Source organism: Manacus candei, unplaced genomic scaffold (assembly GCF_025592945.1).
Source record: "Manacus candei isolate 608988 ecotype Guabito, Panama unplaced genomic scaffold, ASM2559294v1 h1tg000028l, whole genome shotgun sequence".
NCBI classification, from domain to species: Eukaryota; Metazoa; Chordata; class Aves; order Passeriformes; family Pipridae; genus Manacus; species Manacus candei.
In genome coordinates this window covers 15,464,441-15,489,378 of record NW_026138076.1, presented here as the reverse complement: position 1 = coordinate 15,489,378, position 24,938 = coordinate 15,464,441, and the positions used below count along the sequence as shown (strand labels likewise).

The following is a 24,938-nucleotide window of genomic DNA, read 5'->3' as shown; positions in this document are numbered from 1 at the left end:
TTTATCATATGTAACAGATTTATTTTTACCTTTAGTTACATACAAAGACAGAAACATTAAACAAACATTTTAAAACACCAATGACATTTTAAGTTTGTAAAAATAGACATTATGTGCACTCTCACATCCAAAAGGATTTTCAGATTTGCGTGCTTTATTAGTGGGAAAATATTAATACTATACATAGCCTCCATGATACCTGAAGAGCAGAATTATGTTTTGTGCCCAAAAATATTTCAGGAACTAACCTTGGAAAGGGTGCAACACTTTTTTGTCTGCTTATGATATACAAATGTAAATAATAAAGTCAGTGACACACTCATTTTTAAAACTTTTAAATTCTGAAATAATACTTTAAGATATTTTGAAAAGTCTTTGAATATGTGGATGTTATATTTCAATTTTGGGACTTGTGAATTTTTTAAATAAATTTAAAGTATGGACAGCTTCTTATTTTGATTTCATAGTCTACTTACATTTTAAGCTTCTTATATTGTAGAATGGGAAAAGTATATGAAGTTATTTTTTGTTAGTCTTGTAGACTTGATAAAAAATTTTGTAGATTATTCTACTTTAAATTGGGTTCAAAATACCCCAATAAATAATCTCTGACTTGTGTTGGTATTATCTGTAAACGCTAAGATTTGGTTTGCCAGTTAGGTGTGTTTATGTAGCTGGCAGCTACCTGAAAGCAGTGTAACCCTTGACAAATTCCAGGAATTGATGACAAAAATGAATTCTTTCAGCCTTTTTTTTTTTTCCTTAGGACTTCACTAGTTTTTTTGTAAGAGATCTTTCCTTTGTATATTTTAATTAACAATTGTTTTTAAAGTTGTCCAAGCTTTAATTTTCCAGCAACAAAGATATTATGATGATGTTTCCCTTTTTTTTCTATTATGGAAATTAAAAGATGGAGATGCAAAAATCCAGTATAATTTTCTGCAGAAACGTTTTAAAATTTACTTTCAAACTCAATTTGCAGTGAGTTTCTATTAGAGTGTGTTTTTTTTTCCAGGAAACAATGTATGTGTGTTCATGCCTCAGAACAATTTTTTTGCTAAGTTATGTGAAAGATGATACCATTGCAAATCATTAAGACAACATAGAATTTTTGTTTTGCTTCATACTAACCAGTCTTTATTATACTAGCCATTTTATTATGTGACTTGACATTTATTCTTTATCACAGTTGCTGAATCAGAAAATTAAGGCACTATAACCCCAAATTCAAAGCAAAGTAAGCAAAATCTATCTGGGGTGCACATTAATGCTGGTTGAATAATAGACATGGAGCAGACATGAAGAACTGCTTGTTTTGTACTATCCATGTAAAATAGCTGCTTTTTTAATGACCTGTCAAGCCTCTACATTTGCAGACTCTAAGACTTTGATGGTGTTGGTGTTTGCATAGATACTTAATTTATGTTAGAAGTAATGTCTTGTTTACAGCACTTATGTATATGTTGTAGCATTCATGTTTCACTTTTTGTATTCCAGGACAGCTGTTTTATTTTGTACTTCCTTGACTTATATTGACAACTTCAAAGACAATATTTTAGCAGAATTTTTCTGGTATAATATGCTACTGCTGGCTAATAGGGGCTTCCACCTCCCCCAGAGTCCCTCAAGGGAAGGTTTAAAAGATGCTACTTTGGATTTAGTCAGAAGTCCTGACACTTGTACTGCAGTTCTAAGCTGGAAATGGCTTTTTGTGTGCATGCATATAATTGTGTGTTAACCTAAGACTAGCATTTTGGGTAAACGGTGACTGTTTCATATCCCTCTGGTGGCCTCATGCGAGCTCGGGCGTGAGCTTCACAGTACAGTTGGCCCTCCACAAAGAAGTAACCTTTTTGTTTCAGGTTGAGATTGCAGTCAGAGCACACAAAACATTCTGGGTGCCGGTATTTATCACGTGCCTTCACCACTGTTCCTCTGTATGGAAACAATGAAAAGAAAAAAAAACAGAATTAATTCATATGAATTTTAAAGTGAGAAGAAACTGAAGCAAACTGGTCAAGGGAAGGCATCCCTACCCATGGCAGGGAGGTGGAACTAGATGATCTCTAAGGTCCCTTCCAACTCAAACCATTCTATGACTATGATTGTGATACAGTATGACACAAAGAATGTTCTATGTATTTATTTTAAGGTTGTTCGTCTGATGGTTTTGGAAACTACTATATTGTTTAAGTTTGGATGCTGAGTTTGAGTAAGTGACATAAAATGCTGTAGAGTTGATCACATAGTTCATTAGTACATTGGAAAATTAAGAGTTTAAAGAAACATGTTAGTTTGGTTACAAGACAGAAAGTACATCCTAACCTATCAAAATAGTGACAAAATGAGTTTCAAAACCACATTCCATTCGTTAGCGATAGTGTTCTCTGAGTTCATAATTATCTGTCTTCTTTGCTGAAGTTAGAACTTTCAGGTAGAAATCTCGTGTTTTTAAAATAAGTTCACAGAGCTTTCTGGATACTCCCACTGGGTTGGGAGAAGAGTGCTTTGCACTACCAAGAAGCTTTTGAGAATTCACAGCATGAGATAACACAGCACAGATAACTGCTAGTTACGTTATGTGTGTGTTAATGGTTGACTTGCAAAAGGTCCTGGGAAATCTCAATTAAAACCTTTGACAGTACATTTTCAAAACTGAAATAATCTGTATCGAAATTGTTGAAGGTATAGGTTAATAATTAGAGATTTAGAAATTTCTTGAGCTAGAGATTTCTAAAACTAAAAAGAAACAACTTACAGAATCCCATTCCCGCACTTGTCACACAGTGGCACTTTCTGGACACCAGGCATGGCAGTAGGTGCCTTTGTTACAGGGGCTTTCACACTCCTTGTACCCACAGGGCGCCCATCTGAGAAACAGAACAACCCTGTTATGTATAGGCTGATATAAAAGCATTTGATGCAGTAAGTACTTTTCCTGTAAATATACTACTGGATGTATTTACAGGCTTTCACTTATATCAACAAACAATGCTGTTTCACTATAGAACTTTTGTGGGCCACATTCCACCTCTCTGGAATCAGAAAAAGTGTTGTGTAGCCGTAGCCAAAAAGCAAGTACAAAAGAGATCGTATATGCAGTGCTCTCTGTCTCATGGACATCATCTAATTCTCTGGTAGTAGGTCTTGAATATAGCAGGAGAGGGAGGAGGCTTTACATAGCAACATAACAAAATCAAGACCTATTGTTAGAAAGCTTCTTATTTATATAAATCACCATACAAAAAATAGGAATGATTAGTAGCATGATATGAATACAAAATAATAACAAAATACAAGAGAATGCCAAGCAAAATCCCACAATGGTATATATAGATAATTAGACGTATTTATCCCTTTTCTGGTAAATATTGAGACATAAACATTAAAATTTTAAGTATTTATCTCTTAGGTTAATTGTGGTTTTATTTTACTCTTTATGCTTATTGTAAATATAACAAACTTGCAGTTTTTAGGGATTTTATTTTTAAAATGTCTTCATTTGAAGGAAATATGATTGTAAATTATATTATCCTCTTCAATTTTTATTTAGAATGAAGACAGAATTGGTTTTAAGAGGATTTTAAGAGTTTTTTTTAATTCCTCTTTTCCTGGATGTGGAAGAGAGCGTTTTCTTTCTTGGTGTCATGAGTATAAGGAGCTTGTCCCAAAAATCCTCTTATATAAAACTTTTTATCATTCAGTTAAAGTCAACTGTACATTAATGATCTTAAAATCTGAGAAAAGATTCTGAAAAAGGTGATTAACACCTCCATGGTATTCACAGAGGAGATAGCTAGCTATACAAGCAAGGAGGCGAAATGACAGGAGACCTGTGTGATAATTATAAGATAGAGAATGATTAAGGCTTTCAGCAATGCTTATATCTCTGATATCTCTTACTTTATTCTTAGATTCCCCCTTCCCACAAACATTTTAAAACTATTCGAACAGGTAGAATATGTCATTATTAACCACCTTCCTCGGAGACTAAATTCTGGAGCACCTTAAAGGAGCCAGATTGGCGCGGCTGACTGGGCTCCTCCTGGTTGGCATGGAGCATCTTGTACACGTCAGACTGAGTCACTGAGTTGGGAGATGGGTCACTGTAGCAAAGGGAGGAAGAGCAGATAAAGCAGTTTAACAAATATAATTTTAAAGCAATAGTTCTACCAGGCATAGAGTCTGATTCAGGAAACAAACATAAAGACTGTGTTTCAACAACTACTAAAGGACTTTCTTCCTGGTAGCACTGCTTTATATAGCCTCCTTCTTATCTAAAGGAAAAAAATTAAATCAGTGCAATTGTTACAAAAATAAATCTACAAAGTCATGAAAGTATTTCCATAATTACAATTCTGGCGTTACTGACATTTGGAAATAGGCCATTTAACTTCAAAATAGTTTCATTCCTGTAGACATCTGCTGTATTACTAGGTACTCTTTGGTAGGGCAGCCAGAAGTTCCCTTTTCACATCACCTGGCCTCAAGAATGTTGTTAAAATCACAACTTATACCTTTACATAAGATCAACCAAAACCTAAGCAGACAAATCTTTTGGGAAGATATGACTTCTAAGTTGGCTCGATCACTAGATAATACAGTGTTTATTTTGTTAAGAAAATTGTTATTTATTTAACTTATGGAGATTACAAAAAGGAGATAAATAGGTATTGTATAGTAGGAAGCATTGTAAGGTGAATACTGACAAATAGAAGTTCCATTTCTTGATTTAATAAAAATGAGACATGGCTTACTTTAGTAATGACAATTTTATGCTGAAAAGATAAAGTAATTTATTGTCCAAACAATAGTTGATGGTTAAATCTCAAATGACCTGCAAGATGAAGATTTTACTAAGAATACCTCATGTGATTTTAAACTGTGCTGAATGTCTTGAATTGTTCATGATAAATGACATCCTAAGTAGTTGAGAGGAAAGGTAGATGACTATATGCACTGGCAGGAATTAGACTGAATGTGTGGCATCTGTAAATTTCAAACTACTAATTAGGAAGGTCCAAATTTACTTGGATGAAGTCTATTATCTTACTGCTATACACACAAATGTCTGGTTTAAATTTCCTTTTGCAACTGACCTTCTACTGTCTGTTAAATCTTAGGTAAGTTGCCACTGGAACTAAGCAACTAAGTCCACAAAGAATTAGACTGAGTTTTGCTTTAAATAGTTTATTTGTTTACCAGGGTAGCATCCAAGCTGCCAAATGGCCCAGTAAGAGCAGCAGCAGTTGGGTAGTGACCCCCCGGTTGCTTATGTGAATTGTTTGCATCTTCATCCGTCGGTAGATTTCTTTGAGCTGTCTTTAAGCTGTTGAAGAAACTACTATTTTTTTTTCTTGCTTTTAATGAATAAAAGTAGTTTCGTTTTTACATTTCTTGGCAATGGTTAATTAAACTCTTGAATTGTCTCCTCTTAACTAAAATATTTCTAAACATCAAACAAGTGATAATGCAATTACATACAGAAGGCAAACAATAAAAAAAAGGGACACAAATGTGTGAGATTACATTTCTAAATGCATACATAGTGAAAACCAATCCCACAACAAAAGAGACATTTCAAATGTGTAGAGAGTCAGTTCTCAAACTGTCAATGTCACAGGCAGCGTGAAATCTGATTGCTTTGGGTTTAATCCATTACTTCAGAATAAAAAAGCAGCAAATTTTTCTTTTATTGTTCTCTAATTGTTCTGATTGAGGATAAATATTCAGGCACTAGAGTAACTTCACTCTGCAAAGACTTCATGAACTATAGTTTTATTTTCATCAGATAGGGTGAACTTAAAACTTCTATATAAATATGGCTTTTTTGGTTAGTAGCAGCCAAATTCTTCGAGGTGTGAAAGAAGGCTCATTGGTGCCAATGATTATTGCTTATTTAAAATATTAGTAACTAGCTTTAGTTTACACCATACATATTATGAATTATTAACTTAAGTACCATTGTAAAACGGAAAAATAATTTACTATTATGCAAAAGTAAAGATAAAGCAATGTGACTGGTGAATGATCCCTTGGAAAAAATGAATAGTGTCTTAAACCTTGTATTGTATAATCATAATTGTTATCCATATGCATAAGGTTCCTACCTGACTTTTAGTCATGCAATGCATAAAATTCGTAAGTCAGACATGGATTAGTAGGCCTACAGTAAATTCTGTCTCTTTTTGTGCGAGAGCTAAAAATTGTCCTGAATGAGAATTAAATATCTGGAACACTATAAACATCTACAAGATTTCCTAACCTTCCTAACCTGAAATTAAACAGTTGAAATAAATTTTATTTAATTATATTTTATTACTTATTAATAAGAGAAAATTATTAAATTGTTATCAGATAAGTAATTATAATAGTAATAAACAGTTTTGATTTTTGGAGGGAATCAAAATCTTGATTTGGAGTGGTCAGCCAGCTAATAGTCCAGGTAGTATAATCAGTTTTTATTTATTACCCACAATTCAAAGAATATTACCTATGAAATATTTATTTGTAAATTCTGAAGGACTCCTTTAATACTTTGGGTTAGAAAATAGAAATTACTAATATTTTAATGAAAATATTGTATGTTTTAAATAACTTAGTTTCTCTCTAACCCTTTCACCCTTTTTCATGGAAAGAGCGATATTATTAAACCTTGTGATTTTTGGCATATTTTAAATTTGTATATTCATAAATATGAAAGATACTGCTCTAATTACCTTATGACAGGTGATTCCCCCAAAGCTGTAGAAACTTGGCCTTGCAGTGTTTCCATGATATTGTCATCTGAGTACAACTGCATAGGTGTGTTAAACTGAGCATGTACAATCTTGACACCGGGAAGCTCCATTTCCAAGGGAATGTTAGGGGCCATCTTAGACACTGCTTTCAGCTCTGTGGGGCAGATAGAGCTAACCGTGCTAATTGAAGAGGGGGTACTGCGTCCACTGCCACAGTCCATCCCTGAAGGAGTGCTGCATCCACTGTGTTAATAGGCACATTACGGAAGAGTGTGCAGTGTGCATTGGATTATAGAGAATAAAGACAAAAGTACAGAAATACAGTGATGTTAACAGGCCTGAAAAGCATAAATGGAACAGACACAGAAAAGCAAAAGTATAGAAAGCGGAGAAAAGCAAAAGTATGCATAGTCATTGAAAAGAGTTTTCCTGCAAAAATTATCAATGCCAGTTATAAAGCAGTCCTTGAAATTCTGGCATGCGTGTGCTCTTTAAAGATAGTAAAAATCCACTGATAGATTGAATAATTCAGAACATAATATCACTTTACATTTGTAATGCTAGGTTTTATCGAGAATTAATTAAGCTCCCTAAAATGCTTTGTTCTAGGTGAGTAATTCTTAACATCTATAAAACGGTAGCATACAAAGGTTGTGTGAGTTGTCCATGCAGTGATAGAATAAACACCAGCAGCACTGAAATCCCAGACACATCATTTCAATTCTATACCTCACAACTATCTCAGTCCACAGCTGAAAAGACTACTATAAATTAGTGTAAAATAATGGGGGTGGCATTTTCTAGATTTCCTTGAATTCTACAATAAGATATTTATTAATATTTTTAAATTAGTGTAATAATTAAAAAAATAATTTGTTAATAATTACAAAGAAGAAGAGATACTAAAGCATCCAGGCTTACTTTTGCTTTTCTAAATCACAGTGTTTCCAGTAAAATGTAAAGTGGTCCTTCACAAGAACAATGGGCATGTATTCAGAGAATTATTTTTTCCTACTTTTGAAGTAGACTTTATAATTAATTTGTATATAAAAAATAAGATGTACATTTTTAGAAATATTACTTTTGCTTGACATTACTGAAGTGAAGTTACTGTGCAATTCAACATACCTGGAAAAATATTAGCAAAAAAAATGTGGACATTAGGCCTGAAGTCTTTCTGAGTGTCACTGTTTTATACAGTTCAGTCTTCTTTCCATAGTACCTCAGAGGCTTTGTTTGTTACAGGGTATTTCTTTGCTGTTGCTATGTAACAGCACGTAACCAAGGCTTTTACACAGTCATTGGTTATCATTTATGTGATATTTGGAGCTGTGAGACAATAAATGGCTCAAATACATCCTCCAACCTTCCTATCAGAGTTGTGGTTAGTTTTTCCAAGCTGATGATTCTGTGTAAACCTGGAAGAATGCTCTATTTCCCAGTTTGATAGTACAGTACTCTGCTCAGTAGCTTCTCTCGGGTGGAGAAGACAAACCAAAATTCTGCCTTTGATTCAGAGGGGAATTTGTGCAGGACCACTTTTTTAAAATTTTAAAGGGAAATACTTCACTATCGAAGAAAAGTCAAAAAAGTTTATTCTAGAAATGGTAGGCAAGCCTTAAAGCAAACTGTAATTGTGCATCATCACCTAGCATGAGCCAGCCAAAAAATCCACACAGGGCAACACACGAATTTACAGTATTTTCTTTTAGAAGAATCAGGACCACCTTTAGATCCTGCAGTAGAGTAAGTTTTGTCAGTGCCGATAGTGTTAATAAATGGAAAGCAGGAGGAAAAGACTAGGAAAACCACAACTCTTGCTATGAGCAGCCAAAGTAATGTTAAACCATGATAAATTATAGGTAAATAATAAATAAAATATAGTTATGTATTAAATGTAATCTCCAGTTAGTTTTGCCAGAATAAAGTCCAAAATTTTGGCCAATGTCCAACCCATTAGTTCAAACCCCAGTCCACAATCAGGTTTTCTTTTAATCAAAGTCCTATTTAGCCTCAGCTATCTGTCCTAAAAGCGTGTTTAGCAGTGGGTATTGAGCCAAACTGATGAAATAGTAGCACCCAAATGTTGTGACAACAAGGTTTCACAGATGTAACACCCTGTGTCAGAGATTCTGCAGTTTGCGAGTGCAGACCTCTCCAGTGCTGACAGACCTTGCCCAACTGCAGTTCTGAAACTTGTTGCATTGCTGTCAGGGTAGTTTTTGCAGTTTATTTTCCTCATCTGACATGCTGGAAAATGGCTGTTTACTTCAGTATTTTCATGGAAAACAGTGTGTAATTGAGGTTTCTGAATTAAGAGATTAGGCTCTTGATACATTCATTTGAATTTTCATAAATCCAGTAGACACATGTAAAACCTTTTGGGACCTAGTGGTCCCAAAGTCTGTTTTGGTACAGTCGGTAAGTGCTACCTACAGTGAGAAGCTGTGGATGTTTGCTAAGGACTGTTTTGTCCTTGGGAACCTTTTCTCCACTGTGGTGGTGTTCTACATTGATACTTCTTGTTAGCAGGATGGGACCATCTCCTACAGTCAGGTAATTGAAAAATTTAAGACATCTCTCAAAACTGATGATCAATATGAGATTACCCTTTGAACACTGGAATCATTTGTCATCCTGTTCTTCTGGTGTAGTTTGTCAGACTTAAATTAGTATGATTAAAATGCAGGCATTATAATTTTTCAGAATTAAAGGTAGAACACTAATTCCACTAGTAAAAACTTCTATTGCTAGCAAGGATAAAGGGTCACATTGCAATATATTGCAGCCCTCATGCCCTTATGAGCTTCCTTGTGTTTTTAGCCACACAGTTTGAATTGGCTTTTCCTCCTCTGTATTTGATAATGTAAACAATAGTGGGAAATTTCATCACCAGTTATGACAGAGGATTATTACATCAAAATGATGGATGTAAATGTGTAAGATTTTCTGCATTGGAGTTTTACATGTCTGTGACATCAGTTTTCCTATTTTAGCTCAGCATTAGATTGTTTTCTGGAAAGAGATCTGCTGAAATGCAAATTTAAAATCTCTGAATGGCCTAGATTATAATCTGTATAAGTAGCTATCTTTTGTTCAGCAAGATAACAAATTATATGTATTTGCATTTGGATGGAAAAAGTTCACAGTGCCAAAGATCTGTAAATGTACAATATCTGGTGCTATGCTGTAAACTGAATCAGGTTCATGGATACAGTTACTTCAGACTCTTATCAGTATAACTGAGATGGAAGTGTAGACCCGCTTTCTTTTGGAAATAGAAATTTGAATGCTAAGCCTGAACTCTGTGAGTCAACCATTTCATTTTTTTTGTCTGTTTGTTTTTAGTTTTGGTATTAGGTTATCTAGTACTATAAGTAAATTTCAGATGTATCTGTATGCTTTATTAATGTCAGTGGTGAGTATCCATCCATTAAAAAAAATAACACCATGCATCAAATCCAGCACAGCACTCAAAGTTTATAACCTGCTTCGGCCTGAGATTATGAAAGGTTTGGGCCGAATATTATGCTTGTGTTCGAAGTAGTTCATATCCTGTAAAGAAAAAATGGTTAAAATAACTTTCTTTGGCCTACAAATGTTGATTTCTAGTTAAAATGAAGCTAAAAATGTTTTAAAGTTTTAACCATGAAATAGCCGTGTTTCGTTTGTTCATTCCTGGTACTCAAAATGCAAACGCTGTAGTGTTCAGGAACATTCAGAGTAAAGTGCAGTTACAAGAGAGAAGGTCAGAGGGTAGTGTTGCAGCCCAACGTAGAGTCCAAATGCTGGTTACCTGCAAACGTTGCTACAACAGAGCTGAATGGATAGTTCTCTGTGTTGGAAAAAATTGTTTTGCTGATCACCATTTTTTAAATTAATGAATAAACTCCTGATTCCCAGAAAAAAACAGCAAGAGCTGGACTTTTAATTTGAAAATGGAACAGATAATGAAATACCACAAATGACCATGTATTATAAGTAAATATTAGTACTCACTTTTGTGATGAGTTAGGAATGAGACCCCTCAGTTGTCCATGAAGCGCGTCTTGAATATTGCCAGATGAATAGAGCCCAATTGGAGAATTATAGGAGGAGCTCACTACCTGTCTTTTGTCATCAATATTTGCTGCTGCAACAAAAGGCTGGGCCCTTCTGTTGTGAGCTGTACCAATAGGCTTGAATTCCTGTACATGATAGGCAGACAAAATACACAGAGCTACAATGCACACCAAAGCTAGTAATGAGTAAAACTGACAACACACGTATTGTTAATCTGCATTTTTTACTTTTGCAACTCTGTTATTTTTTAACTGGTGCAAGCATCCTATATTTTTCCATGAATTTTGTATATGCTACTTAAGCTATACGCATTATTTTCCTGCCTCCGGGCAAACAGAAGGCTTAGAATAAATGGGAGGAATGAATATTATAGTGACTTTTCGTATTGTTCTTGAGATTTTTCACTGTTTACATTCTGTTAGAAACATTTCCTGGATAGTTAGCTTGACTGCTTTGCTTTAGTGCTAATCTCTAGATTCTGCATTTTCATCACATACTGATAGAGGGATTCCCAAAAGTATGACTTTTATTGTGTCTTGCCTAGAAAACACATGATTTTAAACACTTCTTTTAACGGAAATAGTCTTGAATGTACCTCAGATTGAGAATGTTTTTCTGAACATATTTCATCTTTGAAACACACTTGTGCTTCAAAAATTGTGATGCTGGTATAATTTAAACATAATGTGAAATCATCATAAATAGGTAAAACCCAGAAATGGATAAATTTGAAATTATTCTTCCTATGTTTGTTTATTTCTGTAGTACTATTTTTTTTTTTAATTGTTGACCAGGATAATTTCCTTCAGTTGTGGAATCCATAAGGGATAAGATCTGGAAGTAAAATCTCTGATGATCTTTCAGATACTTAAAATCTTCTTCTGTAGTGGTTGGCCAGGAATGATAAAGGCTACTGACTGCGTGAAAATTCACTTATTTGTATTGTGTATATTTAGTCAACAGTCTCTTTTGAGTCCCTTTCAGCTCAGGTCCACCCCTAAGCCTCAGAAGTAGACTTCGAAAAAGTTAGCCTTGTCATCTGCTAAGAGGTTGTTTTCATACTACCCTAGTGGGTGAAGAACATTAGCTGCTGCAGTCTATCCAGCTGCTGTGGCCCTGATGTCTTGCAGCACCCTTTGGAAACAGTACTGTGAGAGCACTTGAACTTCCATGCATATGGAATAAAAAGTTTTTGTTACTAACAAATAGGTGTCTACAACCCGAATTGATATTTTCTGGACCTTGCAATGTTAAGATAGCACAGGTCATTAATACTTCAATGTCCATTGAAATCTCTGCTGGTTCTCTGATTTGGCTTTGGTTTTGAGTGTGATTGTTGTACAGCAGTTTCAGAAATATATTTAGGATCAGAATAAGGAAAAGTCATGGATATATAGAATGTGCAACCAGAAAATGCAAACAGTAAAAAGCAGTTGTATTAAATGAAAATGTTTAGCAGCATTGCACTGTAAGAGGCTACTGAAAGCAGCAATCAGATAAATGACCACAAAGATTTTACTGGCAATTCCTTCTTTCTGTCTGAGAGAACTGAGTTGCAGTTAACAAAATGTATTAGTAAATGGAAGTAATCTAATACAGTTTAGCATCATGGCTACTTAATGAAAGATATTAATGTCAAAGTATTTAAAATTGATTTAAATCCGTATATGATTCAAAATGAACAAAACCAACTGAGAACATTGTAATTTCATCCCCCTTTTTCATTTCCTATTGAGAAATGAATAGAAGATGAGGTACCATAATAGCATATTAACAATGTAACAGTTGTGAAACAAGTATTTGCAATTAGTCAGACTTACATACTGTTTTCTTTATCGCTCATCTAATCACATAAAATGTCAGTGACAGAACATACAGCAGCAAAAATAGTCCAGCTCTTGTGTTTACTATATCTCATCGAATCTGCAAAAAGTCCTCTTTTAGTTCAAAAGCTAAATGAGAACTGAAAGTTGTTGAAATTCCTAATCAGGAATGTTTGAGATTTACAGTACTTAATTTCTTAAATTTTTTCCAACTGATAGATGTCCTTTTTGCAGGGTTAGCTACATTTTTGCATTGATATATGTGTCAGGAATAGAATTAATGTAGCTCCCAAAGTCTGTAGAAAGGCATCCAACACAGACCATATGATGGTATTCATTGGGGTAATTGCTGTGGCAGAACACAAATGAGTACAGTTTGGAGGTATCGTGTGGCTAAAACCTTGATCTTTTAAATGCTGTTAAAAAGAGGGGGTAGGTCCTCAAAACTAGCTAGGACAATTATATTGTTTCAAAAGTTGATTTTCAGTGGTAATAGACTATAAAGTTACTTTTTAGAAGAGTGGCTTGTATTTTTCTTAGATTTCTATATATATATGCATAGCATGTCTCACAGGAATGTATAATGTCCTTCAGGGCCAAAAGTCTAGTCTCACTGAATAAAATGTTCAAAGGCAAAGATAGATGCAAATGAGAAAAGCTCAAATAAAAACAATTCAAGATATTGTGGTAAGGAATATAAAATAATTTTCAATCAGGTTAAAGGAATTGTAACAGAAAACATTTACAGGTCATCATGTTATTTTACATTGACAATATAGCAGAAAGGATTTTAAAAATAATTTTATAATTTGCCATTTGTGAAAGATTATCTTTCTAATTATATTCATTGAGAACTGCATGTACTAAGTCACTTTTATACAGAATACAATGTGATTGTATTAGTAATTCTTCAAGTGGTCCTATTATTTATCCATCACACTATAGGTTGCTCCAGACTAACAAAGTTAATGTGGCTGTTTTTTATGTGGGAACGTGTAGCTTTCAAGAGTCACTTTCAGTCAGCCACTTATTGCTGTAAGTTGGAATTGTTGCCTCAGTTTCCTATTCCAAGGGTTTAAAAATAGTGAGAGCTTTCATTGGGCTCTGGCAATTGCCTCTGTCAGTCTCCAAATGACTCTTGGGAGATGTTCAGCGTGATACAGAAGTTTGCTACTGTATAAAGGTTCCTTGTTCCATAGCTGTAAGTAGGAACAATTTTTAGTTGTCTATCAGTTTTCACAAAACCATCTCCAAGCATCTGTAGAAAAATTTTCATCCACTGAAGATACAGTAAGTGTTCTTTGGCCAAATAGTTGGCCAAATTGCTGAAAAATTTAAAATAGGTTTTACACTCATTTTAACTATCTTTTATTAGCCTACAAACAGAAACTAGATACTAATTAAGAATATTGGTTAAGTCTTCATCTGTTTTTGCTATTTAGTTGGCTTATAATGCATTTTAAATGACTGACATCTCTTAACTTTCTTGGTGAATTTTAAAATGTCTATCTGGCAAGAGTTAAAAAGATCTGATTACATTTATAAGATCTATGACCTTTTGAGCAATTTTAATTTTTATAGAAATGGAGGAAATGTAATTCAGTGGTTTTCCATTTCTGTACATCAGTCACAGAATCACAGAATCAACTAGGTTGGATTCAACCTATGACCTTGTCAACTAGACCATGGCACTAAGTGCCACATCCAGTCTTTTCCTAAACACCTCTAGGGATGGTGACTTCACCACCTCCCTGGGTAGCTCATTCCAATGCCCAATCACGCTTTCTGTGAAGAACTTCTTCCTAATGCCCAACATAAATCTCCCCCGGCACAGCTTAAGACCATGTCCTCTTGCCCTATTGCTGGTTGTCTGGGAAAAGAGACCGACCCCCACCCGCCTACAGCCTCCTTACAGGGTGTTGTAGAGAGTGATGAGGTCTCCCCTGAACCTCCTACACTCCAGGCTAAACAATCCCAGCTCTCTCAGCTGCTCCTCATAGGACTTGTGCTCCAGGCCCTTCACTTGTTGTTCTTCTCTGGACCTGCTCCAGCGCCTCAACATCCTTCCTAAACTGAAGGGCCCAGAACTGGACACAGTACTCAATGTGTGTCTTCACTAGTGCCAAATACAGAGGCAGAATCACTTCCCTGGACCTGTTGGCCACACTGTTCCTGCTACAGGCCAGGATGCCATTGGCCTTCTTGGCAGCCTGGGCACACTGCTGGCTCATGTTCAGTCTTCTGTTGATTAGAACCCCCAGGTCCCTTTCTGCCTGGCTGCTCTCCAGCCACTCTGTCCCCAGCCTGTAGCGCTGCAGGGGGTTGTCATGGCCAAAGTGCAGGACTCGGCACTTGGCCTTGTTGAACCTCATCCCGTTGGATTCAGCCCATATATCCAGCCTGTCCAGGTCCCTCTGTAGAGCCCTCCTACCCTCCAGCAGATAGACACTCCCTCCAACTTGGTGTCATCTGCAAATTTGCTAATGTAAGACTCGATCCCCTCATCCAGATGATCAGTGAAGATATTAAATGGACTGGGCCCAACACTGATCCCTGGGGGACACCACTAGTGACTGGCTGCCAACTGGATGCAGCACCGTTCAACACCACTCTAGGCCTGGTCCTCCAGCCAGTTCTTAACCCAGCACAGGGTGCCCCTGTCCAAGCCATGGGCTGCAGCTTTTCCAGGAGTATGTTATGGAGAAGGTGTCAAAGGCTTTGCTCTTACATGACCTAGACAGCACAGGTTGTGCAAATATTTGTCATCTGGAATTAAAGAAACTTTGTACTGTTTTCCTTACTGATATGCAGTGCTGCTGGGACTCCTGTTGTGACTATGTGATAAAATTTAATTTAAAATTACATCCATTGTAGAACAAAAGGCTATATTTATTTTTTTTTCCACAGGGAGGTCAGAGTGATGGATGCTCTTGGATGGAAGAATTTAATCTAAAATGGAAATCATCCCAGGAATGGTATAGCATATTTGCTTACAAGCATTTCTACTTGTCTGGTGCGTACTATTTATTAAATATACTCAGTGCTCCTGATTTTTCTAGGAAGGAAAGAGAGATATACTAAAATGAAAAGGCTGGTTTTAATCTAGGAGAAACAGTTTTTCTAATTGCCAAATGGAAACTGCTTTTCAGTAGTCTGCCAAGTAGCACTCAGTGAAATCTTGTGATCTATTTTAAAGTAACTGTCCTTTTTAGGAATGCAGCTTTCATGCAGAGGGATTACTCTTCTGTCATACATGCCTGCATGGTTTTCTCTATAGCTTTTTTAGTGAATTTGTTCCATTGCTATTCATTTAATGTGTATCCTACTATTCCACAAAAATAGGCATTTAAAATAGTTTTGTTTCTTCATTAAAGTATCTCCTGCTGCTGAAGAGACTATGTTATTTCTGAATAAGTTTGCTGTATCACTTAATGTAAGTTTTTAGATTGGAAAGAAGAGAGAGAAATGAAACACTGAAATGCCATGTTTGGAAGTGTCTCTGGGAAAACTTTGGATTGGTGGGAGTACTTATTGCACAGGATTTATTGACATGGAGTCTGCACTTACATTTTCTAGGATAACACAGAATAAATACTTTGACATACTTGCTTTGAACCTGGAGTTTTAGGATCAGCAGAATGCTCTTCCCTCCCCCCTCTTGGGAGAACACCAGATGTTCGTGTATGTTAAAAAGGAATGACAAATAAATAAAGGACTAGGTGTAGGCAGTAGCTAGCTAATTAGCTATTAATGGTACAGAGACTCTGACTCATAGTAGCTCTTCTTTTTGAGCTTGAAGAGAGAGGAGGATGTCAATTGAGTGGATTTGCTTTGGTCATATACAAGGATCAAGACTTTGTTGGTCAGAAGTGGTGAATTTGCTTGTACAAGACCTGTACATGGATCTTGTACAGATTCATAAACTTCAGTTCTCTGGTATAGTATAAAAATGTATGGAAATAAAGAGATCCAGCATTAATGGATCTCTCTATTTAACCATTACATCAAATTGAATTATGTGGTCTGATGAGTTCATCGCTTAGGTACTTGGCATTTATTCCTGATTGAAGCATTTCCTCAAATGATGAAGAATCTCTAAAAGAGTTAAAGCAACTTAAACTGTATCAGAATAAAAGAACATTTTTATTTCCATAATAGAATGATGGTGATAAGTACAGTCTTAAAGAAATATGATAATGTATTGTAGATTGTTAATGTTTTGTTTCAGTTATAGCTGAAAAATCAAAAACATTCTGTCAGATAAAATGGTGTTCACATATGTCATATTCATGGTGGTCTGTATTAGCTTAAACTGGCAGATAATGGATGAAGTTCTATTCAAAGAATTTTAATGACCACAAGGGAGATAATTTATAATGTAAAACGGCAAATGGAAATGGTTAGGTAACTTTTCACAGTTCATACCTGTGGTTCAGCTTCCAAATTTATCTTGAAGGGATGTGCTCTGCCATCTTCTGAAACTTGTGGGGACCATAATTTAGTTCCTGCCCTAGAAAGAGAGAAATGCAGAATTTAAATATTTTGAATTCCGATAGGGTTGTATAGGTCCCTATGAAATATAGTGCAGCTTGGAAATGTGCAGGCTTTTCTATGCTTTTTTAATGTTTTGACGTAAAAAAACTTTGATGATATGTAATCAATATATATAAAGAGTATTTACTTTTTTAAAAATTATGTATGCTATGAACAATGGGAAGCAAATTGTTAATAGTTTCCAAATACAAAGGGAAAGGGAAAGTACTGCCTTTCTGACCTGAGCTGACCAAACTTTTTAAAATTTTACTTTTTTAATGGTTGATAGAATGAATGTTGGGTCCTCAGAATATTTTGCACAAGTAAGTGAATATGATAGCAATAATCCTAAACCAGGAACTTCAATTTTTTTTTTGTGATAACAATATCCATGCAAAGCCTGCTTTTAAATGTAGAAGTGCAATCTAAGTGTGCAAAGTATGTGCAAGTGTAAATCAAAGTGGCACAGAAGATTCTTTCAGTCATGTAGGCAGGGATAACAAACACAAAAATACCAGTTACAATTCTGTTTTCACTGACAAAGTGAAATATGGCAACTAATTTTATAGTAGCATAATAGTAATGTTAAATACTAATCTAGTACTGTTTGTTATATATACACTTATCACATCTTGAAAATGGCTTCCCAAGATAGTTGTTAAATGGCATATATCAGTCTGTAACAGAACCTAGAATTAGCTGTGGGAGTTTTTAACCATAGTGTGTGCTCTAGTAATTAGACAATGATCCTTTCAAAAACAACTCCACCTTCTGTAGTTGGAAACAAATATTGTGCTCAGCTGTAATAAAGAGCTGTGCTTCCTTGAAGGCCTCAGGTCAATCAGGGCTATCCTAATTTGGAGAAAGCTGAAAGAGTGTGCTAAATGATTCTGATTAAAGGCTGAGCAAACTCAGCTGGAGATGTGAAGCTGCAGGTTTTTTCTCTTCCTGGCTCTAGCTGAGAGAAATGAACACAAAAGTTTCTGGACTCCTGCAGTTTAGGTAGGAGAGTGTTTCTTAGTTTTGTTTTGAATGTTGATTTGAGAGTCCTGTATCTGGCTTAATATGTTGTGACCAAAAGGATTTGCTTTAAACTTACTCTTTTGTCACCCTTTACGAATGCCTGACGTGATGTTTTCCCTAACTGGGAGGATATACTAGCAACTTTGTCTGTGCTTGGGAGCAGGAGGCAATGATAAGCACCTGCAGCTGAGGAAATATTGGAGTAGAGTGGTCACTGAACAAGTGACAGCTAGATAAGGGTTTTATTATTTCCCCAAAACATGAGGAACTGCTTGCTTACTGATGGTTAACATAGGATTTATGGAATCAGCAGAGTCATGTGGCAAGTAACCTGAGAGAAACAATTTTTTTTTGTACCTATGAAGATGAGTTCTGGGGAGTCTTGCTTGGCCTGGAGCTTGTGGGGTGGGTCTGGTTGCTTGTAATTTTAAAGACATCATGAAATTCTTCAAACTATTTTAAATAGTTACATTATATAATAATTGTAATGTATAATCAGTTGGTTGAATAGTATATTCTTTCAGAAATAAGCAGACATGTACACATACCTCTCTATTTTCAAACAAAGCTGATGTGTAGCTGCTTTAATTCTCTCCTGGGCATCATTATGTGTCATGTTCTCTGTGCCTAGACCATCAATAGCTATAATAACATCACCAGGGCACAGGTTGGCAGCTGAAGCCTTGCTTCCAGGTGTAATCTGAAAAGACCAAAATGTAACTGCTTAATCACCAGGCATGCCTGAAAATTGATAGAGAAAATAAACTTCACCATGCTTCCCTATTTTCTGTTGGATGGGGGAGGCAGGGAGTGGGCCTGTAAACAACTATATGATTGCCTACAAAGAAAATGAATTCTTAATTTTGCCAGACCCTCTGTAGTTCTTTTGAAAGATCATCAAATAAATGTTTTATTTATCATAACTTCAAATTAGATGGAAATTATCTTTATACTTCTGCATAAGTTTCCACTCTGACTTCTGTAGTTACTGTAACTCATCTTTGAATCTTCTTTCTTAACTGCCATATATAACTTGCTTGAAAAAAAAAGAGTTATATTTTCCCCTTAACACCACTAGCAGAAGAAAAGAGCCATTAAGAAATAGTGTTACTTAATGTTCATGGGTATGATGTGCCAGTGGACTGAATAATATAGAAAGCAATGTTTAAGGACAGGTACAGCAGTTCATGGTTTCTGTTAGCCTGGCCTTTCATGCTGTATTGCCAAATAATCAGAAATATGCTAATAATACTAAAATAATATTTTTCTTTTTATTCATGTCTAATTCAGACCCTGAACTCCTTAAAGTGCTTATCTTTCAGTCCCATTGCATTTAAGTAACAATGTCCCTGATCCTCCAGGATGATCCATGTGGTGCAATTCATATCTTATGTAAATGTACCACCATTTGTAGAAATAGCCCTCAGCTTATCTTTCTATGCTTGCCTTTTTTTTTTTAATCTACTTGATAATCTTCTATATGACTGTTAAAATAGTTGAAATGCAACATAATTTTGCTTTAAAATAACTCTTGTAGAGAGGCTATGACCTTAGACATTACTGAAGCTTGTTCTAGAATTGCAGGTCTCTATGTGCAAAAGGGGACTTCTCATACCACCACAACACTTACACATACCACATACACAACAGGTCTTAGGTCACTGAGTGGGATTTAGGTCCCTTAGTTATGTATTGCCATTTTAGGTGACTTTTGATTATCTAGACAACAACATGAAATTGATGGATGTAGCACGTAACTCTTCTGAAAGAGCAGAACAAAGGGGACAGACCGATTCATCCAAAGTAACATTAGTTGCTTATTTATAAGTAAATGAATCCCAGTGTGAAGGACAAAAATGTCAACATAGTGTGACTTACAAGAGCAGTTCTTTTATCTGTGGCACATATTAAGTAAAAAAGCTATTGGAGAGAATTTTTCTCACTGTAGGTTCTGCTACAGCAAAAGCAAGTGTTATCTTGATTATTAAAAGTGATTAAGGAGGACTGGAAAACATGCTGTGGAGACATTCTGTAGTTCTGGTGTTTCGCAATTTTCCAGGAAATGAGGAGATTAAGCTGCCCAGTGCACCTCCAGCATGTTCTGAACCCCAGCTTTGGTGAAGCTGGCAGACTTGTCTCTGAAGGTGACAGTACTATCAACATAAAAGCCAAGTAGAAACATTCTTTTTGATGAGAGTTTGCTTTGTGGGCTCTTTTTCTGCATTCCAGCACATAAACTTATTTTTGATGTCACTGTAACAAACTGCAATGCATATGTTATTATCAAGTCAAGGCAGACTTTCCAAATGGGTATTTGTGGCCAGCTGGAAGCTTTTCCACCCTCACCCTTCAAAAGAATGGACTAATGTATTGTGGTCTTAACAAAGTGTTAAGGTGCCTGAATACTCTGTTTGAATATGAATCAAGGAAGTTGCTTATAAATTCTAAGTCTGAAATCTCCAAAATTGTCTGTTTCTCAAACTTCAACAGCTGTAAGTGTAAATGAACGGCATCGAGACCCCTTACATCACTGTAATAAGGCAGGGGATTTAGAAGAATGATCATGCTTCTTCTTTACACTGGGAATTGTTCCTGACTTTGCTTGGCATGTTGTGAAAATGTCTGCAATGACAAACTGCAGTGGAATTCCTAGTGTTCCAATGTGACTGTTGATGCTCTAATACCCAAAATGGGCAAACCCAGCCGTTCTTGGTTCCCTCTCAAGGGTAAGGTAACTTGTATAACCCTTATATAGGTTACTCAGTAGATTATGCTTTTTACATGTCACAACAAATCATCTGCTGTATCTGTGACACACTGCAGCAATGTACTGAGATAATGATCCTGCCTTATAAAGCAGCATATCTGTAGCAGCTGTGCTGCTAGTAGGACCTAACCTACTCTGTGTTGATGGTAAATCCCCTGGATTTTATAAGTTGTCACTAGCTGCATATATACCATTTATATGTTTGAATGGGATTACCAGTTGGTGGGAGCAAGGAGGAGAAGGGTCAGGAGTCTGTATTTCCTATTATTTGGCTGAATTGTGTCTCTTGGGCCTTAACACCTTGATGGGGGTGCTGAGCATGACGTGCCCAAGCCTGCTTGGGTGCAGAGCTACCTGCCCTCATATAATCTTTTCCCTCATCTGATCTTCCTGGGTTTGGCAGAAAGAGCCAGCATTCTGCTGCTAGAATTGAGCAGGAGGAATATGGCTGGGTGTCACTCAATATGTTGAGGGGGGGAAATCTTGACTGTTGCTCATAGGGAAGTGGGACTGACAAAAGTACAGTGGCCTACATTTTATAGAAAGAGGCCGTGTTATTCATTGCAAGATTCCACCATATCATGAGTATAATATTGATATTGTGGGTACCTCAATAATGTAAATGTTGTTGTTTCCTAAGGGCTTATTAGTTACCTATTAAGTGTGTATTGTGAACACTTAGAATTGTGTTATGACTAGTGTTTGTCGCTTGCTCACCTGGGCAGGTGAGATAGATTCTACTGTTGCTTTGGGAAAATTTTTGTCTTGCTCTTCAGGACATGCCTGTATGGCATGCCTGTTACTCCTGTATCTTAGGTAGCTTGGATTTGGATATGGATATGTGTTGATCATTCAGATGTTGTCACAGACTATTTAACCACATATGGGTCAATGTCTCCTACGAAACTGAAGACAACCTCTCTGCATCTGATAATAGACATACAAAGCTTATCATGTTACAGCATCATAAATTTTCAGGCTTTGTGTTTTCTGAAGAGAGCTATGAATGTCTGCAGAGTGAATAAATATAAAATTGAGTTAATATGAATACTAGCACTGTGATTGGTAAAGGTCTATATTAAAAGAGAACTTAAATCTAGAGTTGATAATATTTCACCATTCCCTCCAAACTTTAAAAGTCTCAGTTGTTCTTGCAATGCTTTATTCAGTAGAACTTAAATTCTAGGATTGCATTCCTCTAAATGCTTAACCCAAAATGTTACATTATTCTGGTTAGAATAAACCAAAACTATTCAGTTTGATTAAGCTAAGGTTTTGATCAGTTTCAATAATGCAATTTCTTTGCATCTGCGCAAAGTTCCAAGTATTTCAATAAATGTTTCCACTATTTGTAGTTCATTTGTTGTTTCTGACCATAATAGAATTTAAATATGTCTATTTTAGTCCCCTCTTGTTCTTTCTCTTTCCCAGTGATCATGGTCTGTGGTTTTTACATTTGCTTGAAACAGTCAAAACAGCAGAACAATTTGCAGATGAGCTATTGAGGTGACATCTGTTCTTTAGACAGGTGGATAGTCTCTTATGTTGTCTGTCTCGACAAGTCCTGCTAAAAGCTTTCCTTGTTGAACAAGGAACTATAGCCAACCAAACATAACACCTGTCCAATTATTTTATTCAAAATGTATTTGAAAATAATTTCTATTTATTGTTTAATGGCAAATATTTTTAATTTTTTTTTCTTGTCAGGACAGTTAAGCCAAACGTGACCAGGTTGCTGGTGATACCTTTTACAAACAGAACACTTATGCCCCAAGAAGCAAGACTTACGAATCTTATGAAATGTTCTCTATTTCTTAAGGGGTATTGTATGAATACTTATTTAGGCACTCTTTTAAATGTATGCTGTGGTAACAAAAATATTAATTTTAAACAATTCTACCATTGATATACTTGAATTTGAGCTAAGCAAACTTAACCATGTCGTTTTTTTCCTATACATAATTTCATTGTTCTACTTGAAATGTGATTTTGAACATTTCTGTAGTATGCCAGAAACCAATGGCTTTTGTCTTGTAAGGCATTTCGTAGGTATGAGTCAACTGCAAAGTAATTTATTCCTTAGAAAGTGACATTTATAGTAACATCCTTTGTTATTGCAGTTTTAAACTTCATTGTAGTTAATCTAAACACAAAGAAAATACAAACCAGACACAGCTAAAATATTTTTCATTGGAGATAATGGAAACTATTTTTCTTTTAGAGAACCATAAAAGGCAATGAAGGCCTCAGAACATTCAGAGATTTTTTTAATTAATCAATGTTTTTATCTCATTTCTCTCCAAAGGCTTTGCTATGTCCTATGAGTATTTTTCATGTAACTTCATTCAGTCAAATATAATAGCATTCTGATTTACTTCTGTTCAAAATACATGAAATGTTTTATGCTTTAACTTAATTTAATCATTTATTCCAGATTTATAAATTTTCACTAGTTAATATGTGAGAAGGTGATCCTTAAACTTTGTACAGACTATTGTTTGGAAGCATTTTTACTGCAAGGCATCACCAGTAGTATCCATCCATCTTCAGGGTTCTTGACGCTTGCTCGATACCAGGCATAGTGTATATAGTGAGTCATAGTGCAGGGATTTATTTAAAAAAAAAATAAAAATAGCAATTTGGATGCTCGTGGAACACATACTTGGTGTGTCTAAGGTCCTGAAAAGCAGCAAAAATATAGGGAGAACTAATTCTAGTCTGATGTGCACTGAACATAATTTTCAAAATTATCAAAATATGTATCCTGTCTTTTGAGTAGATCCATGTCTGTAGATGCAGGGCAGCTGACAGTGTGTTGTATGCTACATTCATTGAGTAACTGGTTTCTTAAATTTGAGATATTAGTTAATATATTGAAATCCATGAAAAAAATGAAGGCTCAGATTCTTGCTCTTAACTGGGGGGGAGTGAGAGAGGTAGGTAAACTTTCATTTTCTAAATATGACAGAAAACACCAAATAACTACCTCTTTCATATTCAGGACTGGACAACTTTCTCATAATTCACTGATTTAATGTTTATGGAAGTGAAAACCTTCACATATGTAAAAACAGGTGCTGTTGCCTTTGCTGGCAATAATCAGAACTTGATTTAATTAGATAAGAGTCAGATTAATTTGCAAAGCACAAACTTCCAGACATGAGGAGCTGCTGCCAAGCAGTCTTCACCTCCAGTGATCTGAAAGGCTAGTCGTGAAAAGGATAAAAGTGAGGTCTTGTCTTTACACAGCTTTGAATGCCTGGGAAATCATGCCAACCTTTTTCTGCTGCCAAGGCACTTGAATTTAATTTTTGAGGCATAAGTAGAAGTGCAGTTAAAGTATCTTAGGTGAATTACAGAAGCCTGTCACACAAAACTTGTAAAAACTGTTAGCATTTCAGCTGGCTCTCTTCAGAATTAGCAGCCACTCGTTAATCTACTCACAGTTTTGTCTGAACTCCAGAAAAGGGCAAAAATCTACAGCAACTATTAAATGGAATTAATAGAAAGGAAATGGAAAGAGTACATACCCTGGTTATGATTAAGGGTTGATTAAAATCTATTCCTCCCGAGAGCCTGAATCCCCAGGGTGACGGTCCTTGGAGAATAACGTTTTGTGGCATTGTGGACAGTTTTTTCTTGGTTACTCTTCTTTTTTCCTTAGGTCTGTGTGAGGAGCCGAGCTGTAGGAGGAAGGTTGCTGTCAGCAGAGCACCTGTGTACAGGGCAGCTGACCTTTTATACCTCTTAAGAAGTTTTACTCATTCCAAAGCTGTGGGCACTGCACTTTATCCCTTCGGATGACGTCAGCCAGTCCCTCTGCTTCTCCACCCACAGAGGGGAGTATCACACTCAGACAAATAAAGTTGGAGTGCTGGAAAGTTTACAACAAATACATCAGCTTTATCTGCTGTTTCAACGTCCCCCTCAGCCAGACAATCAGTAAGCTTCAGGATGCAGAGTCTTTCTGGTTTCTTAAAGCTACCCTGT

General features: G+C 35.8%; 1 protein-coding gene across 3 annotated transcripts; it reads right to left on the bottom strand.

Moving 5' to 3' along the window:
* Positions 1-24,736, bottom strand: PDLIM3 (PDZ and LIM domain 3). 3 transcript variants are annotated; one of them, XM_051789570.1, is made up of 8 exons: positions 24,479-24,732; positions 18,730-18,881; positions 17,051-17,135; positions 10,228-10,295; positions 6,720-6,983; positions 3,979-4,106; positions 2,759-2,870; positions 1-1,935 (listed from the first exon to the last, which is right to left on the bottom strand). In XM_051789570.1, exons 1-8 carry the CDS (start codon positions 24,569-24,571, stop codon positions 1,746-1,748), a joined length of 1,092 nt encoding a protein of 363 aa, XP_051645530.1. In that variant the 5' UTR covers positions 24,572-24,732; the 3' UTR covers positions 1-1,745. The 3 variants fall into 3 exon arrangements, with proteins under 3 accessions (XP_051645530.1, XP_051645531.1, XP_051645532.1); XM_051789571.1 differs by lacking the exons at positions 6,720-6,983; positions 10,228-10,295 and adding an exon at positions 10,740-10,927 and having other exon boundaries at positions 24,479-24,736; XM_051789572.1 differs by lacking the exon at positions 6,720-6,983 and having other exon boundaries at positions 24,479-24,729.
* Between the last annotated feature and the right edge of the window lie 202 nt (positions 24,737-24,938).

Bases quoted from the DNA above. Each gene is read 5' to 3' on its own strand.
- PDLIM3 (XM_051789570.1), bottom strand. From the start codon at position 24,571: ATGCCACAAAACGTTATTCTCCAAGGACCGTCACCCTGGGGATTCAGG. The intron at 6,984-10,227 runs GTTATAAACTTT...CTATTAACACAG, and splicing joins ATAATCTCAGGCCGAAGCAG to TGGATGCAGCACTCCTTCAG. The intron at 1,936-2,758 runs GTAAGTTGTTTC...GTTTCCATACAG, and splicing joins AAGTGCGGGAATGGGATTCT to AGGAACAGTGGTGAAGGCAC.